The sequence below is a fragment of the Melitaea cinxia genome, chromosome 20 (genome assembly GCF_905220565.1).
Source record: "Melitaea cinxia chromosome 20, ilMelCinx1.1, whole genome shotgun sequence".
In the NCBI taxonomy this organism is placed as follows: Eukaryota; Metazoa; Arthropoda; class Insecta; order Lepidoptera; family Nymphalidae; genus Melitaea; species Melitaea cinxia.
The window spans coordinates 7134359-7155122 of NC_059413.1; the positions used below are offsets into that span (position 1 = coordinate 7134359).

At 33.3% G+C, this 20764-nt stretch overlaps 2 protein-coding genes across 4 annotated transcripts in view; one reads left to right on the forward strand and one right to left on the reverse strand.

Annotated features, from left to right (window-relative positions):
• LOC123663162 (ectonucleoside triphosphate diphosphohydrolase 5) overlaps window positions 1–5369 on the reverse strand; it is a 43296-nt gene extending 37927 nt beyond the window's left edge. Inside the window, exons 1-2 of the mRNA XM_045597861.1 lie at window positions 5187–5369; window positions 1849–1972 (exon numbers count right to left, since the gene is read on the reverse strand). Coding sequence (XP_045453817.1) covers window positions 1849–1972; window positions 5187–5219 — 157 coding nt within the window. The 5' untranslated portion in view covers window positions 5220–5369. The remainder of the gene's footprint in view (window positions 1–1848; window positions 1973–5186) is intronic.
• A 6626-nt stretch (window positions 5370–11995) lies between these two features.
• LOC123663536 (protein lethal(2)k10201) lies at window positions 11996–20177 on the forward strand. 3 transcript variants are annotated; one of them, XM_045598211.1, is made up of 5 exons: window positions 11996–12284; window positions 12396–12465; window positions 15346–15489; window positions 18835–19033; window positions 19681–20177. In XM_045598211.1, exons 3-5 carry the CDS (start codon window positions 15347–15349, stop codon window positions 20005–20007), a joined length of 669 nt encoding a protein of 222 aa, XP_045454167.1. In that variant the 5' UTR covers window positions 11996–12284; window positions 12396–12465; window position 15346; the 3' UTR covers window positions 20008–20177. The 3 variants fall into 3 exon arrangements, with proteins under 3 accessions (XP_045454167.1, XP_045454169.1, XP_045454168.1); XM_045598213.1 differs by lacking the exons at window positions 11996–12284; window positions 12396–12465 and adding an exon at window positions 12658–12739; XM_045598212.1 differs by lacking the exons at window positions 11996–12284; window positions 12396–12465 and adding an exon at window positions 12973–13098.
• The last annotated feature ends 587 nt before the right edge of the window (window positions 20178–20764 follow it).

Here is a 20764-nt window from a genome sequence, read left to right on the forward strand (position 1 = left end):
TACAACACCTACGGGAAGAGAGGGGGTGGCTATATTCTTTGATGCCATAACCACAAAGCAAATACTAGTTTAGATAAGTTATAATAGTTATGTTACGAAAAGACAAACTAAAGTTAAAAATAATATAGGTAAACTTATGACTAAATAAGTATTAGCCATTCGATCTACTCCTAATCCAATAAAAATATTAACTACATCACGAATAGGTAATATTCATATTCGCTGAATTACATCTTTTATGAGTAATAAACGTAAGAGAAATTGAGTTTTTTTTTTTTAGATTTTATTTAGTGTAGGTAGGTACGCCACGTTTATAATTATTACGCAAATATTATTTTGTTTTCATTGCAAATGGTTGTTTTTGAAGAAAAACTTCTTAACGCACGCTTGACTTGGAGAGTAAGGTAGTGAATGCGTGACGAAAGCGTTACGAAAAGTGTGATCGGGCGAGGTGAACGGAAGTTGAGAGGGAGATGTAAGTTAGTGAAGATAGAAAGAGAGGGAGTTACGTTTCGAAAGTTTTACTACAGTCGTGTCCGTGTGGTCTAAAGCACACTAGTTTTTCTATTTTAAATTTTGGCATTTATGTATAGATATTTTTAATTAAGGGGGTAGGGTATATTTTTAATATTTTTTCTCGGCATTGATATTTTATTTTTTTAACTGAATGCATAATATCTCAAGAATATTGTGCCCAAAGTTCAAGTCGATTGGAGCAAAATTAACGAAGTTATGAGTATTTTTATACCTGTCGAATTTTTAAACCTACCCGACTCGAGCGTCTTATTGTTGTAAACACGTACAGTGCTCTCTTCCCAATGATGTTTTGGATACCATCAAGCCTGATGATCCTGACCTGAGATCTGAGCAAAGATCTTGGAGCGATGTGTCAGTTTGAGGATTCAGTGTGAGGTAAGCCGATACCATTCGCTTATGAACGTTTTATACCACATTTTTTGTGTTCAAAACGTTAAAGGGTTTTCCCTTACTTTACTTTAAAACGTTTTCAAAGTCGGTGCCCCCCATAACTTCAAATCTAATACACCGATCTCTGTACATAATTTATGAGGTAACGCTGGACTTTTTTTTGAATTTTACAATAACAAATTAGCAGAATTTTTTTTCGTGAAAAATCGCGTTTTTCCCTTCAGTGTTCCAAATTAGTAAAAAAATTGAAATTTCGAAAAACCCTCCCAGCGTTACCTAGGGAAAACTATTATCTAACGAATGAATTTTGATTTTTTTTAATCAAAAAGTTATGAGGGGCACCGCAATACTACTTTTTTCCGAGACACGTCCGAAAAATTCCAGAAGAACACTTAATCAATCATAGATTACAATAGTAATTAGGTTCGGAAAAAAGCGCACGCAAAATCGAGGGGTGCAGTAGTCAAAATGGTTGTCTGATGTGCTAGAAGTTGCGAGTAAATTATGAATGGAATTATGAATGACAAATGTTTGTTAGGCCATACAGATGTTTGTCATAGCACAACAATTTATGTTTGTATTGTGTTGGGTGTACTCCCTGTACAAAGATTTGCATCTATCGTGTGAAGATTTATTTCTTTTATTTATATCATATTAATGGTATTCTTATTTTTGTCATATTTACTACAATTTTTAGGATTTTCATTTGTAGGAATAAATTAGATATTTAATTATTTTCGTAAAGAAATATATATATTAATTTAACTAACAAAGAGTTGGTGCAATAGTCACAGGAAAAACCTCACAATACTTAGATTTGCGATTTCGCACATTACAAAAAGCAGTATAAGCCATACATATAGATTCGTTACATAGTTCTCAATACTTAAAAAGATATATATATAATTATAAGTAACTTACCCAAAAAGTACGTGACGAATAATGCTAATATGATAAGAAAAATAAAGATTTTCTTCAACCTCCTTGGTTGTTTTAAGGATCTAGTCCTTACGTTGATATGTGACTTTGAGGTATCATCTTTTAACTGAAAGAGAAACCAATGTTTATTAATACGTATTTTTTTAAATTTAGAAATAACATTTATTTTGTCATTTATATAAATAATAATTGTATTTGCTCGCAAACGAAAAAAACCGGCTTCAATTACATCGATAAGTAATACAACGTAAGTAGATGATAAAAATTAGCAAACGCACTAGTCGTCATAACGATTTTCGAGGGTTTCCCTTGATTTCTTTGGGATTCCATCATTAGATCTTGGTTTCCTTATCATTGGTACCACACTTGGGAAAACTCCTTTCCAACAAAAAAAGAATAATCAAAATCGTCATAAACGACGAAGTTATCCCCGAACATACATAATATATATATGTGTGTATATACAGTCGAATTGAGTGACCTCGTCCTTGTTTGAAATCGGTAAAAAATGAATATTGTTCCATCTGTAACATTTCTACAATATTTATTTTTATTATTTGTTAATTACACCAGACCAGTGATAAAACATATTTGCTTAAAATCTTTAATTAGGAATCTTAAGTCAAACAATTTCGTTGAGTGTTAATGAGCGTCTTATTTTTATGTATGCACATACATATTTTTATATAAAATATGTTGACCAAATAAATGTCTAACTTAAAAGCCTTATCTACCAGCCACTTTTAAGACGTACAAAAGAGAGGGTATATGTACAAAATAAAAAAGAAAACAATAAAATAAAAACAGATTTGTACACACATTGAAACTCATTTATACGTACACACATAAAAACAACGTTTATAACATTAAAAGTTTAAAACAAGCCTTCATACAATGGAAACCTTTCATAGGATTTTTTTTTTAATTCTTAAATAATTTAATGGATAAAACAACTTATACTAAAGTATATAAAATGTTTTACTAACAACTATTTGTAGCAAAATGTTATCTACAATGTAACATTTATTTATGAGTCTGTTGCTGTGCAAAAATTAAAGTATTTTTTTTAATCTATGTATGTATATATATATATATATATACTAGCTGTGCCCGCGGCTTCGCCCGCGTTGAAATCAGTGTGTCACAAAGTTTTCCCGGCAAACTTCCAGTGAAGCTCTCATCAAAATCGGCTTAGCCGTTCCGTAAACCTTCCTCTTGAAGCCCTCTCTCCATTAATGAAACCGCATGAAAATGCGTTACTTAGACTTTAAGTAAATCAATCACATACACTTTTGGGGCTTTATTTTGGAATACACGAACTGTTGCCCGCGATTATGTCCGCGTGAAGCGCGCGTCGCGTCAAAGAAAATTGTTCGTTAAATTTGTCAGAATTGTGGTATGAAATAATGTAGTAATAATATAGTATTGTAGTGTAAATATATTTAAAATATACTGCATGCAATTTAGTTTTTAATATGGTTCTACGTAAATATATGTTACGGAACAGAGTAACGCACGCGCCTCCGTGACGCCGTGAACACGGGTAAATAAAAAAGACTACTAGAATAGTCACGTAAAGGTTAGATATTGTTAATTTTTTTTTTTTTTTTTTTTGTACTACTTATAAGTGATTAATTTAAATGTTTCTTGAACTCGCAACAACGCAAACGCAAACGGTTGCAAACACGTTTATTTTCCTTTAAACCAATCCTGCTTTATCTGTTTCATACAAACTACCCCAATTAAACCCCATTAGGGGTGGAATATCGCATAATCCGTTCTTAGCGGACGTCTACTAACTATAATCTACCTCCCTGCCAAATTTCAAGTTTGTAGCTTTTATAGTTTTGGAGATTTCGTGATGAGTGACCTTTCGATTTTATATAATGAATGTTTGTCTGTATGTCCTTTATACAGAATCGTAAACTTTGCATTTGATCATGTCATGATGATCTTCAGCTAAGTGTTGTGCACGAACCCACAAAGATTACTGAGTTGGTACGACCAAAAAAAAATTACACTAGGTAAGGGGATCTCATAAATGTGCTCATCTGTGCACAGTACAGGGATGAGTAAAAAAATTGTTAACGTTATTTATGGGCGGCCCCTTTATAAATATAACCATTATTTACAATCTTTTATTCATAAATAATAGCAGTGTGGCTACAAAATTAAAGAATATAGCCACCCCCTCTCTTCCCGTGGGTGTCGTAAGAGGCGATTAAGGCATAACACAGTTCCACTACCACCTTGGCACTTATAAAGCCAACCGATGGCAGGATAACCATCCAACTGCTGGCTTCGAAATACACAGGTCAGGCAGCAGCGTCTTCGATATGACAAAGCCAGCCCTGCGGTCACCAACCCACCTGCCCAGCATGGTGACTATATAGGCAACACACAAGTTCATGCCATTTTTGGCGCGAACTTGTGGAGGCCTATGTCCAGTAGTGGACTGCAATAGGCTATAGTGATTCGCAGATAAAAAAGCATCAGTGAAATGTATGTATGCGAAAAACTTTAGAATGGCTGCTCTAAATTGCATTAATTCTTATTTTGTTGTATATCTGTCATGTTGAGTTTGTATCAAATAAAATTATAAATAAAAGAGAATTTCATGAAACATAAAAAAATATAGCAATAAGAAGTTTGCCAGGTCAGCTAGCTTTCCATTGATATCAATATCATAAGTGGAGTATCTCACATGAGTATAGATAATATGTGAGAGAAAACGAATTAATGATTAAAATACATTAAAAAATCCAGAAATAATTACAATCACATACAATTATATCTAATTCAAACTAATTAAATTTTATAATACATATCTTTAATACTATTTTTATCTAGTTCATTCAATCAATTTAGCAACATAATCAAAAAATACTAATTAATTAAAAATACACAAAAACGTTTTAACATAGCTTATCATTACAAGTCATGAGTGTAACAATTTCATATAATTTATGCATAAATTTATATCCTTATTAAAAGTTATCAAGTTTATTCTATTGTTTTAAAATAATCTGTAACAAAAAGTCTAATGTAGCAAATATTAGCATTCTACAATTAGGTATATGGGCTTCCATATACCTTTTCCGTTCAATTTTCGTTTTTATAAAAAAATATGTCGGTAAATTATTTTTGTAAATAATTAACATTGATTCTGTATTATAAAATATCTTCAATCAAAATCCCTTTATTCACAACATACTAGAAAAACTTAAAAATACCGAGTTTTTTTTATTAAAATAAGAAATAACACACATGTACATATTATAACGCATTTATTTATAAAAAAATTAAATAGGAAATCTTACCTCTAAATAACTGTACGTACTGAATTTTCCCATTTCGGGTTAAAAAGCACATCACAACCTTAACCTATTAGGTATTTTATTCATGTACTTTAAAGTAATAGTGATCGCATTTTAATAAATAAATTCATAATATAAATAATCACAGTAGTCGAAAAACAAACCGTGACAGCAGCCACACTAAAAAACACGGTCTAATGTTGTTGTTTTAAAATTTATCCCCAATAGGGAAAGGCAAAGGACTATAATCCATACAGCCTAGTCTGAATTTGTAAGTTTCGTTCTGATATATCAAAAGGCCGGAGCCAAGTCTGAAGTAACTTTATTGTTCTTCTGATTCGATGACTGGTAGAGTAAGGCCGAAACCAAGTCTGAAATTTCGTATTTTCGTCTACTCTTCTTTGTCTATAAGTGATAGGCGAGGTCGAAACCAAGTCTGTAATAGGCCGAAGCCTGAAATATCAAAATAAAATTTCACATCCGATGAATGAAGGTCCTGATCCTGTTTCAAATATCATTGATAGTATTGCAAATAAATTCAAATATACTAGTATAGTTATCCAAATTAGTCAATAAATCTTGTGTATTGCGCGGGACATTTTTTGGTCCAGAAGTTGATAACAAGTTGGCTATAAATAAGAGGCGTTCCAGATTAAAAGCGGAGCATTCAAAAAATATGTGATCTAAAGACTGTGTAGAGTTGTTGGTGCAATGTGGGCAAACGGGCGATGAGATGATACGCATACGATTCAAATGTGCATTAAATCTGCAATGTCCAAATCTCAAGCGGCATAGTATTGTATAATATTTTCTGCTTCTATGTTGATGCGATTTAGTAAACCAAGGACTTTTTCCAATATCTTGATTTATCTGAGCATACCAAGATCCTTTTCTTAACAAGGTTTGTCGCCAAAGATCACGCCAATCAGATAGGATTTTTGATTTAATAGCAACTAATAGATCAGTGTATGGTACGGCAACATTCTCATCAACAGGGCTGCCGCTGTCACTGTCAACAATTGAACGTGCCAGAAAGTCCACATGTTCATTTCCCCTTACTCCTATATGTGAAGGTGTCCACAATAATTTGATGTTGTAGTTTCTTCTGGATAGTTGATAAAGGAGATGTCTTATTTCTAAAATGATGAAGTTTGTATTAGCACTGAATTGATAATTATCTAAAGCCTTTAGAACGCTCATACTGTCAGTAATGATCAGCCAATATTGATTAGTTTGTTTTTTAATGAATTCTAGGGCAGCAGTAATTGCTAGAGCTTCAGCTGTAAATATTGATATCTCCTTTTTCAATCTGACGCCTTGGCCAAACTTCAGATGAGGTACATAATAGGCCATGGAAACATTTATATCATTTTTTGATCCATCTGTGTAAACTTGTTTGAACTTATCAGAGTATTGTGCTATGAGGTTGTAAACTTCCTGGCGCTCTTTTAGCTTATGGTCAATAATAATATCGATTTGATTAATAAGACAGTCAAACTCCTTTTCGTAACACATCCAATTGCTAGAACTGTGTATTTTGTGTTGGTTATTTAGATTTAACATGAATGAATATTCGAAGAGAATAAATGGGTTATTAGAAGTTAATGGAGCATTTACAGGATATTTACTATGTAAGTAATTAAGCTTTTTAATTAGAGGATGATTACTAATGGAAAACAGTTTTAGCAAAAAACAGTATTTCAAATATTTAAATCTAAGGTGTAAAGGGGAAATGTTGCACTCGACCTGTAACGAATTAATTGGGGTTGTTTTCATGGCGCCAGTGATAAGTCTCAGGCTGTGATTTTGAATAATATTTAATTTGTTAACCAACTTGTCATTAGCAGAAAAACATAGAAATCCATATTCAAAATGACTGCGTACAAGAGATTTATATAGGGTAAGAAGGATTTTTGGATCAGAACCCCAATATGTTTTTGCAAGAGACTTTAAAATATTAAGAGCCTTAAGAGCTCTATCAACTATGTGGTCTACATATTTGTTCCATGATAAGTTATTCATGAATATAACACCTAAAAATTTAACTTCATTTGTGATAAGAAGAGATATATTATTATAGTTTATTTTAATTCTTTCAGACCCTACTTTATTAAAAACTATGACTTTAGACTTTTCGAAGCTAATGTCCAATGCAAGATAATTAAAATAAGAATTTAATTTAACTAAAGCTTCGTTTAACTTAAGATTTAGGGTAGTTATATTATTACTAGAACAATAGACTACCAAATCATCAGCAAACTGTAAATTGTATATATGAGAACCTAGAATTAAGTTTAATCTATGTATATAAAGTGTGAAAATCAATGGACTCAAAATGCTACCTTGACATGTACCTTTATGAGAAAGCCTTGGACCAATAAGTCTATTATTATACTTAACAAATACCTTCCTACTGTGCAAAAAATTAAAAATCCATTGTATAACTTTTACAGGTAAACCAATCGCAGCTAATTCCGTGGATAGAATATGATGGTTAACATTATTAAAGGCTCCAACTACATCGAAGAAAACTCCAGCGAGAGCTTGCTTTGATTGTATAGCATTATAAATATCAAGATGTAAGTGAGCAATGCTCTCCCTTGAAGACCTGCCTCTTCTAAAACCAAACTGATTAGAAGGTAAAATATGATTAGACTCTATGAAATGTTCCAATCTTTGTTTTAAAAGTTGTTCAAATATTTTTCCCATGCAAGAAGTCAATGCTATAGGTCTATATGAATCAAAGTTAAACTTGTCCTTGTTGGGTTTTAAGATAGGTACTAAACAATCAACCTTCCAATCCATAGGAATAAGATTATGCTCCCAAAGAAGATTCAGGATATTTAATAAAATTAGTTTAGATTGAGAAGACAGGTGTTTAAGCATTTTATATGAAATGTAGTCAAGGCCAGGTGTAGAGTCTTTTCTGGATGAAATAGCAGAATTTAATTCGACAATGGTAAAAGATTTTATAATAAAATTTTGATTAGGAAGAATATGGCAGAAAGAATTAAGATTAAAGGCTGGCTCTACAGTATCTGGAGTATATTTTTTGAGAAAATCAAAGATCCAAGAATAGTCAGAGTTGTTATGGGAAGGTGGAAAATAGCTTTTGTTAAATTTTCGCATATACGTCCAAATGACTGATATAGGAGTCGATCTGTTAAATTGTTCACAAAGTTTTATCCAACTGTTTCTTCTCTCATTTCTGATAATATATTTTTTGGTGGCTTGTAGTCTTTTAAAATTAATGTAATTAGCCTCAGTGGGATCAGATTTAAAAGTCAAATAAGCGTTTTTGCTATTTAATACGGCTTTGGTGCAATTGAAATTCCACCAAGGAAGAAGTTTTTTTTTTTTTTATTTAAGTTAGAAGGAGAGCATGAAGATAAAGCTGTATTAACCAAAGAGTGCTTAGAAATAGAAGATGATTTCCACAGTGCTGAGTGTAAAATATCTGTAAATTTTGTGTAGTTATGAAGGGGGTCTTGTGTATCAAGAGAAAATTCAGTGAGCAATAGTTGGACATTTAAATTATAAATGTTCCAATCAACGTTGTTCAGGTTAGGGAAGCAGGGTAGTGAGCTACTATTGGGAATAGGAGTGGCATTGTAATGATTGTTATTAAGTAAAATTTTTGTGATTACAGGAAAGTGGTAGCTGCCTAAGGGATCGTCATGTACTGACCAGTCACACTCTAGAGCCAATGAAGGTGATACTATGGTTAAGTCAAGAGCATTCTGTCTCCATATGTGCGAACCAACAGTGGTCATACTTCCGTCATTAAGTATAACCAAATTATTGTTATTGATAGACTCTAAAATGTCTTTGCCTCGACAATTAGAAGTAGAACAGCCCCAGGCTGAGTTTAGGCCATTAAAATCTCCTGCTAGGAAGATTGGTTCTGGTAAACTTTTAATTAACCTGTCTAGTTTAGATTTAGAAAAAGCAGGATTGCAATTAGTTGGACTGTAAAAGCTTATGATAGTAAGTTCTTTGTTGCTAGAGTATTTTATACGAACAACAACATTTTGAATGGAGTCATCATAAAAAGTATCAATTTTAGAATAAGAAATAGAGCTATGTATTAATATGGCTACGCCATTGTGGGTGTTTCCTGAATCAAGACGAATTACATTGTAATGACGTATCTTAAATTTTTGACAAGGCTTTAACCAAGTCTCACAAATTAACGCAATGTGAATATTTTTGTCCAAAAGGAAATAATTAAAAATATGTTGATTGTGTAGAATACTCTGAGCATTCCATTGCACAATATTTAAAGTATCCATAAAGTACAAATTATTTATTAGTAACCTTTTTTAATGTATCTTGCAGGACATTTTTAATATTTTGGGAAGAGATAGGTATTTCATTATTTTTGTTTAGTGTTATAAGTTTTACTAAAGCTTCTGTAATAGATTTGAGTATTATTTCGGAATTTAAAAGAGATAAGAACTGATCAGTTTTGTTTAATGATGGAAAGTGAGAGCTGTTTAAAACATCAACAAAGCTTTTTTTCTGAAATTTATCTCTGTTAAGCTGGATTTTTTCTTTTTTAACAGGGCATGCAGGGGATATGGCAATGTGATTGCCAGAGCAGTGACAGCAACTGGCTGCAGTATAAGGAGTCTGACAATCTTTAAAATTGTGACCTTCGCCACAAATGCTGCATCTTTGTGAATTTTTACAGAATTTTGCAATATGACCATACCTTAAACACTTTAGACACTGCTTTACTGGCGGGATGTACTGCCGTACTTCGAACCGCCAGCTGTTGAGGTCCACACTATCTGGTAAATTGGGACAGGAAAAGGTTATAGAAATTGTTTTTGTGGGGATTAATTTTATTTCTCCATTTTCTCTTACACGTCGCATAAATCTTCGTATAGATATAATATTTTTCGTGCTAGTTAGAGCTGAATATATTTCTTTATTGGATAATTCTATAGGCACATGAGAAATTACCCCAGTGACCTCTGTAGCGGCAGCCGGAAGGGAAGCTTTAAGTTTGTACCCATCAAGATATTTTTTGTTGCCTAAGACCGCGTTAGCAAAAGCAGGTCTATCAAAGATAACTCCAACTTTACTTTTATTAATGCGTTTTAGTTGTTTCACGCCTTTATTATATTTTTTTATGCTATTAGCGAGTGTCATCATGTCTCTTGTTCCGATTGGCTTGTCAGCCTCTGTACTCTCCAGGAATACAATATAGTCAAAATTACCCCCGTTCTCAGGGTAGTGCCGCACGTAATCGGCTACCCGAAACGGGGCATACCTTTCGGCGTCTGTTAGCTCAACAGATTTTATGGACTCGGAGTCGGAGCTCAACGAGTCGTCCTCAGCGTTACCTTCCTCCTTCTTTTTCCTTTTCTTACTTCTCCCCATCTCTTGATTAATTTATAAGTATTTATTTATAAAAAACTCCAGTGAATGAATTATAAAATTAATAAAATATTTTTGAAAAAAAAAGACCGCCTTTTCACTTCAAAGTTCCCGCGCTTTTTTTCACACGGTCTAATGTCTATTAATGACAGACTACAGAGTGAATAGTGATGTGTTTTCTAGTTTCTACATCAACTAATATTGACAGATCAGATATGTAGACCTATGTCGAAAATAAATGAACTTTGTAAAGGAAAATGAATGCTTTTGTAATATCTACCGCATCGATTTATGTCATTCACGTCTCCTACATTCTAGCATTGAATCATCCGTGCTATTTTGTCGCAATTGGAGACTATTAATCTAAATAATTGAAAGAATAAAAATAAAGGCTTCTGATAAACCGAAATTTTTCCAATTTATACTGATAATAATTCTCTAATAAAAAGTAAACCATTAAAAGCTTTTTTAAGGAGTTGAATCTTATTTTGAATTGACTGGGTTGGTGAAATTTCTTCCAAGATATGCAAGGTTTACACTACGTTAAAGTAAACTTTGAACTTTTTTTTTATTTTATAAAAACGTGTAACTAAAGTGTTCTGGAAGTTTTAAGTTTAAAATCTCTTTAAAGTTTAAACTCTTATATATAATATAAATAAATAGAATAATTAGGTTGAAATTAACGTTTTCCATTCATATCGATTCGTATGTTTTATAAGTAATTTTGTTAATTATATTTTTATTTTTAAAAGGATAAGCATGAAATAATAAAAATCTTACCTAAACGGTTAATTTTTAAAAATTTAGGGTATTTAATAATACAATGTCAACTAACATTAAATCCGACTAAACATTTGGAAAATAACTATTATATAGTTATTTTCCAAATGTTACACATATTGTGTGCACATAGTTCCTACATAAAAAAGAAAAAAATATATATTTGACATATAAAATTTTACACAATGTAAAATATTTAATAGTGCTTAGATCCTGATGACTCATCCTGTAATTAGGTAGGTAGTACATCACTACACGTCATTTTGATTCACCGATGTTTTATAAAGTTACGTTATCTGTAGTTAGAAATGCCAGCTTGAAAAATTCAGTTTTACGAAATAAAATTAAACAAAATACTTATGTATACCAAAGATGTTTTGCGCTTCAAAAATATAAGAACCTTAATATCATAATGAATGTATATTAATTGGACGGAACCAAATTTTTATACGAAAAACTAACGTTATTAATGGTATCATACGTCAGACAAAACTTCTGGATACCATGTATACAATAAATATAAAGTAGGTAGAAGAGAAAGTAAATAAATAAATTTACTTTATACATTAACAAAACTATATACGTCAATATAATCGGTTGCAAACATTTCATTCTTTAAATTACAGGGGAAAATATTTTATGTACTGGCAACCTAATCCTTAGAGTTTAATAATTTAATTTCTAATTGATATTTCTCGAGTCTCGACTCGCGACTCTCGACCTTTGGTCTCGACAAGTATGAATTGGCATTTAACATCTTATTCTTTTAATATCCAACTAAAAGAAATTCTTTTAATATCTACCCTTACTCAATGAAAATCATATTACTTATATATGCAACACAAAAAAAAGTTTCTTAGTACTAGTAATAGTAAAACTTAAAAATTTAGTTAATGATTGTTGATATAAAAACGGAAGATTTACATTAATTTTAAGGTAACAATACTTTTATTACTTATACGTTTTAGGGAGTTGTATTTAGAATTTATAAAAACAAGTATGTGAAATAATTAACAAGTTTTAGGTTATGTTTTTTTTTTTTTTTAGGGATACAGTGAATTCAAATAAGTTACCTTTCTTCGTCGCACATCACTCATTTTGTCAAAGCGTTTTCAAGGTATGATGAGTATCTTTTACTTTAATTATTACGACACTTTATTTTTTTTGTGTAAATTATAAACTTATAAAATTATATTATCTTTAGTTAGTAAATGAAATATATACAATAATAATTCTCACAACACATGAGCACCTTAGTTATTTTAAAAGTTAATATTTTGATTTATTTACTAAGTTTACGACTTAATAGTAGCTATTATAGTCGGTATACCACTGACACACGACTTCAGTGTCAACTGCAGAATGGCGTGAGCTACAAGATAACGTAATAGGTATCATGTAAACGTGATATAATTACAAACGAGAAGAGATATACCTAATAATTAATATTTTACAATATTATACTGTATAATGTAATAGATATATAGTTTTATATTATAAAAAAAAAACTAAACAAGCTTCACGTGAACTTTTTTTCACCTTTCATTGCGCCTATAAAAATGTTGCTACATAGAATGGACTTACATAGTCTTATTTACAAAAAAAAAGAGCTAAAAAACGATGTCATCACACGTCAGTAGATAACAAATTGGCCTTGGCACGATAATGATAAATTATATCTATCTCAGAATGGCTATTCACTTGGATTAAAAGTTTCAATACTTCTAATAGTTCTAATAGTAATAAAAAGGTACGTAGTTTTGGAGTAGGTTTGTAGGCTTATGTCTGGGATACGAAAATTTTGCCACCAGTAGAAAGCTACGTTATACTTGAGTATAATAGACGATATTTTAATTCTATTAAAACAAATTTTTAATGAAAAGTTTTTAAACATTTTTTTTAGGTTTAGCTTTACTTATGTGTTTTTTTTACGTGAATAAAATGGTATAAAGGCTTACCAGCTTAATGAGACATGTTTGTTCCATATTATATGACTACGATATTATTATGGGTTATAATTTTATTGTGATATGATTTCCGGAGAATGAAAATATAAATTGATAACTTCATATAATTTCAGAAAAAAAAATCAGAAGATGTATTACGACCTATACCTACCTATATGCCAAAAATGCAAAAACATTCAAAGAGTGGTAATAGCACTTTACGACTTTATTCCCCGGGGGCGAAAATTTATTTTTAACTATAAAATATATCTGAATATTAGGCTGTTTCGCCTCCATTATGAAACTACAACATTTAGATTTATGATTGCGAATAGAGGTGTGCCAAATGCACAAAGAGAGAATGATTTTACTTATCTTTCAATTTCATGCCTCCGACTGCATATTATGTACCTACAATGTGCTGTGTGGCTACGGCACTAAAGAATTTAGCCACCCCCTCTCTTCCCGTGGGTGTCGTAAGAGGCGACTAAGGGATAACAAGGTTCCACAACCACCTTGGAACTTAAGAAGCCGACCGATGGCGGGATAACCATCCAACTGCTGTCTTTGAAATACACAGGCCGAAGACGGGCAGCAGCGTCTTCGGTGCGACAAAGCCAGCCCTGCGGTCACCAACCCGCCTGCCCAGCGTGGTGACTATGGGCAAAACACATGAGTTCACGTTATTTTTGGCGTAAACTTGTGGAGGCCTATGTCCAGCAGTGGACTGTATAGGCTGTAATGATGAATGTTGCGTAAAACTTGGAAGAACTACCGTATTGATATTTTTAAGTGTACAGTACATAATGTTTATTTATTTATTGCCATAAATGTATATGTTTAATATATGTTTGATATTGTTTCGATTTATTTCGCTGGCTTTGTGTAATTATTGAATTTTTATCTTGTTCCAGATTTTTCAGTTTTTTTTTGAAATTATTATTTTATTTATGTCTTTTAGTTAGACAAATGACGTAATCGGTTCAATTCAGTAAAAGAGTTTACATCGTGTGGTTAATTATGTAATTTTTTACCGACAAAAAAACAGAGCAGGTTCTAAAATCGCCACGTATATTTTTTTTTTTTATTATTATTGACCATGCATTACTTTTTACAGAGTAGTCCGAATTTGATAATTCTTTTTTATTGAAAAGGTTACACCCCGAAATTGATGAATTGCTTGACATAGGCATGGGAAAGAGCAAAGTCCACATTTTTTTAAACTTTCTTATTGTATTTTTTTTTTTTTTTTTTTTGTTATTATTACGGTAATAACGGTTTCATTAACTACAATGGCTTCGCACAACTGCCATGTTTGTTTTTTTTTTTTAACGTCACCTACCTAAGAACACTTGGGCTACCAAGACAAACCAACGATACCTCAATTATGTAAATCCGTTCAGCGGTTGATAGCGGAGCGGTTGTTCAGATATAAGGTAATAAAGAATATTACATACATACAAAATACGCGCGGAAAAACATAACCCTTCCTTTGCGGTCGGGTAAAGAAGTAAAAGAATGAAAGAAACTTTTCCTTTGAACCTTACTATCAACATCATTAAACAATAGGTACTCATACTTACCTAGTTTAAAAAAAATTAAAATTAAAACCAATTAGATCATCTTATTTAATTTTCTTGTTTATCTACATGGTTAAATATCGCGATAAGCTTTAACCTATATGTATAAAATCGTTAGGCCATTAATTCATCACGAAGTCTCAAAAACCGCTTTGCTTTTCAATACGGCCGTATTAAAGGGGTCTCAGAGCTCTAAGAAATTTGTATGAAAGTCCCGAAATTTTTTATACTACATGCTTAAAATTTGCCAAAAAGATACTTAATAGTTAATAAAAAGTGTACTAATTTGCAACAGGGCTGTATGAAGAAGGTCTAAGGACTCTCGAAAGGTTTTTATGAATGTTTATCGAAGTTAAACGATGTGTATATTTTAAAAATATATATTTATAATTTTATTTTACTGTTACTAAAATAGGTAAAAATTATTAAAAAAAAAATTAATTGCTTATTTCGTTAAATATTTTGTTTCAGTATGGACATACAAATAACTTTAGTTGATAAACTAAAATTATACGGTGTTGGGCATCGGAAACTCGATGATGATCTTTTTAACGATATGCCGCCTTCGAGATTGGGTATTTACGATGCAGATGAAGAAGATCTGTGTCATGCGATGTGAGTATAACATTAAGAAAAGTCAAGCTTCAAATCACTTCAGCCTATGGCAGTCCACTGCTGGACATAGACCTCCCCAAGTTCGCGCCAGACATCCCGTTTTTCCGCAATCTTCATCCAGCCTACACCGGCAATCTTACGTAGATCGTCGGTCCAACGGGCCGGAGGACGTCCCACACTGCGTTTGCCAAGACGCGGTCTCCACTCCAGGACCCGTCTACTCCAACGGCCATCGGTCCTGCGACATAGATGACCAGCCCACTGCCACTTCAACTTGCTAATTCTGTGTACTACGTCGGGTACTTTCGTTCTCTCGCGGATAGTCTCATTTCTAATCCTATCTTTGAGAGAAACCCCAAGCATAGCCCGTCCCATTGCACGTTGAGCGACCTTAAATTTGTAAACCAGTCCCTTCGTCAGTGTCCACGTCTCGTCTCCGTATGTTAACACAGGCAGAACGCATTGCTCGAACACCTTTGTCTTCAAGCATTGCGGAATCTTCGAAGTGAAGACTCGACAAAGCCTGCCAAACGCCGCCGAGCCCAACCGAATCCTCCTGTCGGCCTCCTTTTCGAAGTTGTTGCGGCCTAGTTGGATAGTATGGCATAGGTGTAAATATAATCCTGAACAACTTCGAGAACGGTACCATCGACCGATACCGGTCTCGGTATGACTTGATTGTTAAACATAACTTTCGTTTTGTCCAAGTTCATAAGAGACCGACACGCTGGGAGGACTCGTTTAGGCCGGCCAGCATGTGGCCTAACTCGTCCAACGTCTCCGCAAAGATGACACATCGTCGGCGAAACGAAGGTGAGAGATGAATTCATCGTTGACGTTAATGCCTCGTTCTCCCCAATCTAAGGTTTTAAAGACATCTTCTAGCGTAGTGGTAAACGGTTTCGGTGATATTATATCCCCCTGTCTTACCCCAGCCGCAAGGAAATAGGTCCTGTTCTCTGGTCCTGGATATGAACGGTCATCGTCGCCGCGTCGTACATACATTTCAGTATCTGGATATATCGCGTCGATATGACATCTCTGCTGAGAGTCCAGGACAGCCCAGGTCTCGACAGAGTCGAAGGCTTTCTCGTAGTCCATAAATGCCATACACAGCAGTTGATTACATCCTTCTGTCTTTTGAATAATCTGCCGAACAGTATGGATGTGGTCCACGGTGCTGTAGCCATTGCGAAACCCAGCCTGCTCTGGTGGTTGGAATTCGTCGAGTCTTCTGGCGAAACGATTCGTAACAACCCTCGAAAACAGCCTATAGACGTGGCTCAGAAGTGAGATTGGTCTGTAATTCCTCAACAGAGACTTATTGCCTCTCTTAAATAACAGCACCACCACACTCCTGGACCACGCCTCTGGCGTGGTACCTCGGTGGATGACGGCGTTAAAGAGTCTTGCCAAGGCTTTTAGGACAGGTCGCCCTGCGGCTTTAAGGAGCTCAGTGGTAACTCCGTCATCCCCCGGGGCCCTCCCGTTTTTAAGCTGCCCGAGCGCTGCACTAATCTCGCCCTCTTTGAAGTCCGGGATACTCTCCGAATAATGGCGCAACAGTGGTGCCCGTGATGTCGTAAATAATTACATTTTTTCCGCTTACATTGCAAACGCAGCCTGAACCCTACGAGATTTATCAAAATAATGTACTAAGTATTGTACACATTGGAAAGGTCTACAGAAAACTCCGCTATGGTATATGTCTATCTCTTATGGATATCCCACAATAACATTTTTTTGTCATTTACTTTTTACGACAAATAATGGCTAATTTTCAAAGCGATTTTAACCAAGACAGCATTAATCCTTATCTAATTAAATACCTTAAATACATTGTTGATTTAATATAGATCTGTATGGCCCTTTACAGCATATGATTTAAATGAATATTTTCGAAGATATTACAGGTTTAAAAATTGCGGTACGTAGCTTTTACCGCGGTTCCGCCCGGCTTTTATTCTAAAGTTAACGCGTGCGGGCCACGGGCAGTAATCAATAAATCGAAACTACTGGATCGATTTTAATCAGTTTTACAGTGAATGACATAGGCTATAATTATATTTTATACCCGTGCGAAGCCGGAGCGGGTCGCGAGTAATCTTTATAGCAGACAGGCTATATTTTACAATTATTAGAAAATCACAGATTATTTATTACTTAATCTAATTATAATTAAAAAATTGTAAACCTCTGTTGTTGTTGTATACAAAATACATTATTAACAACCAATACTTATTACTGAAATGTAAATCAATACATATAATAAAAATGTTACGGATCACTGTCTGTATATTCAACTAACGTCAGCGCGTGACTTTCTTCCGCATGGAACTTTTAAAGGGGAACAATTCTGTCATACATGATTTTTGCGAAAGTTTAACAGTTTACGCAGCGTACGCAGCGGAAGCTCTCAAAACGAAAAAAAAAAACAATTTTGAAACATTCTTCATTGTTGCTCCGCTCTTAATGGTTTCAGCGTAATGATATATAGCCTATAGCCTTCCTCGATAAATGGACTATCTAACACTGAAAGAGTTTTTCAAATCGGACCGGTAACTCCTGAGATTAATGCGTTCAAACAAACAAACAAACAAACTTTTCAGCTTTATAATATTAATATAGATATATATATATGAGATGATAAATATTATTGGGACCTTTATGTACGCAAATAGCACCCAAAACACACGTTTGTTTGTGCACGCTAATCTCAGAAACGGCTTAACACGCTTAACATTTAGTGTTTGTTACATGTCAATCGGTTCATAAATAAAAAAAGTTATGCCAATTTAAAGACTCACGTGGAACATCTAGTCACTCACGTCCAGGCGGACGAAGTCGCGAGCACAGCTAGTCTAGTAACATAAATCTTAACCTATGAAACTAAAAGTAATCTACGCAGGTCTCAAAAATCAACCAACCTAAGCATAAAATCAATTTAGACCTGATGTGATATTTACGTTGTGATGTTACATAATTGTGTTAGCTTGGAAACGAAAAAAAAATCCTCCGAGATCAATTACATTTGCCAGTTAATACCATGTAGGAAAACGAAAAAATAGTCAAGTAAAAAACGCATTATTACGGATAGAGGTGTACGTTATATTAGTTAGCGGATAAAATAATACCGCCATTGCATTGGTCGGCCTTTTAAGTTCCAAGGTGGTAGTGGAACTGTAGTCAACTGTGTAACCTTTAGTCGCCTCTTACGATACCCACGGGAAGAGAGGGGGTGGCTATATTCTTACTGCCGTAACCACACAGCATATATATATATATATATATATATATATATATATATATATATATATATAGTATAATATTCCTACTTGTTTTTAGGTTAGAAACAACATGTACAGTTCCCGGTTGTAATTTCACAGTAACTAATCTACTAGACTTCGAAAATCACTACAATTCTTCTCACAGATATAGTTGTAGTCAATGTAAGAAAGTCTTACCCTCGCCACATCTTCTAGACCTACACATACAAGAGAAACATGATTCGTTCTTTGCAGTAATGGCTGCTAAAAAGCCTTCAGTAAGTATTTAATCACACTCACTCATATTAGCCTTTCGCAGTCCACTACTGGACATAGGCCTCCACAAGTTCAACTCATGTGTTTTGCCACGCTGGGCAGGCGGGTTGGTGACCGCAGGGCTGACTTTGTCGCACCGAAGACGCTGCTGTCCGTCTTCGGCCTGTGTATTTCAAAGCCAGCAGTTGGATGGTTATCTTGCCATCGGTCGGCTTTTTAACTTCCAAGGTAGTAGTGGAACTGTGTTATCCCTTAGTTGCCTCTTACGACACCCACAAGAAAAAAGAGGATGGCTATATTCTTTAATGCCGTAATCACACAGCATTATTTAATTTAAAATAGAAACTCTATTAGAATTAATGTCACCCCTTCTCTTTTTTACCTATACATCTAAATAGATACATTAATTTTAAAACCCTTATCACCCTAAAAATTAAAATTTTCTTAAACATATCAATTTTTTAACAAAATAATCTACGGTTCTAATGTATTCACGTTATCTTTTTTTTTTTTTTAATAATAATATTTTAATGCTTAAATTAAAATTTATATTATGTGGACATTTAATCAAGAAGTATCAAACACAATTCCTAATTTCTTTAAATGAATTTCTTCTTTAAAACATCTAATAAATATATACATATTTCAGTATTCCTGTTATACAGAAGAATGTAAAGAAAAATTTATGACCGCCGAAGACAGACTAAACCACTGTGTTAAGACGCACAAACTGCCTAAAGACTTTAGATTTGATCAAAAACCAAAGCAAAAGACTAAAAATAAGAAAAATCAAAATTCAATGGAAATAGACAAAGAGAGTAGCCAGAAGGAAAAGAAGTTTACTTTTAACAATAGTAAACAAATAGGATTCAAGAAATTTTTTATTAAAAAGTTTACAAATGATGAACAAAACTCAACTGCTTCTGTAAATGTAGATGAAGCTATGGCAGACATAAAAGATAGCTTGCCAACATAGATCGAGATAAATTACTATCAATATGCCTAAATGAAAAAAGTCGAAGCCTCCAGTGCCTCACCTCATTACTCGTTTTAAAATTGGTATTGTTTTTAAAATAAATATAATGATAATTTGTTAACAAGACAAAATGTTAACAGTGTCAAAATTTATAAAGTTGTAGGCTATAATTTTTGTTGTTTTTTTTTTTTCTTAAAGTTATACTAGTGTAGGAGAGGTCCTGCTGGTCCTGGTCATGCATAACATTCGATTTTTTTTTCAGCTTGCATAACACAAAATGTTTTGTCTCAACCGAATAGCAAAATAATTATATACTGCCTGAAACTCCAAATGAACAGATTAAATAGCTCCCAAGTGGTTTAAGTCTACATCTTTTAATTTTTTTTTAGACGGTAATGGATTATAATTCAAGTAATCCATAGTATTCAGAGCAGTTATTTTGTTCGAAATATCGTTTTATTTTTTTATTTTTTTTCAAAGATATAGGTCATCAATATTTTTTAACCGACTTCCAAAAAATGAGGAGGTTCTCAATTCGACTGTATTTTTTTTTATGTATGTAACATCAGAACTTTTGACTATGTGGACTGATTTCGACAATTTTTTTTTTGTGGTGTGTGTCAATTGGTCCCATTTAAATTTATTTGAGATCTAACAACTACTTTTCGAGTTATATTTAATAATGCGTTTTTACTTGACGCTTTTTTCGTCGACCTACGTTGTATTATACCGCATAACTTTCTACTGGATGTACCGA

Coding starts and splice junctions, on each gene's coding strand:
- LOC123663536 (XM_045598211.1), top strand. CDS start 15,347: ATGGACATACAAATAACTTTAGTTGATAAACTAAAATTATACGGTGTT. Junction 15,490..18,834: donor GAAGATCTGTGTCATGCGAT/GTGAGTATAACA, acceptor ACTTGTTTTTAG/GTTAGAAACAACATGTACAG. Junction 19,034..19,680: donor TGGCTGCTAAAAAGCCTTCA/GTAAGTATTTAA, acceptor TACATATTTCAG/TATTCCTGTTATACAGAAGA.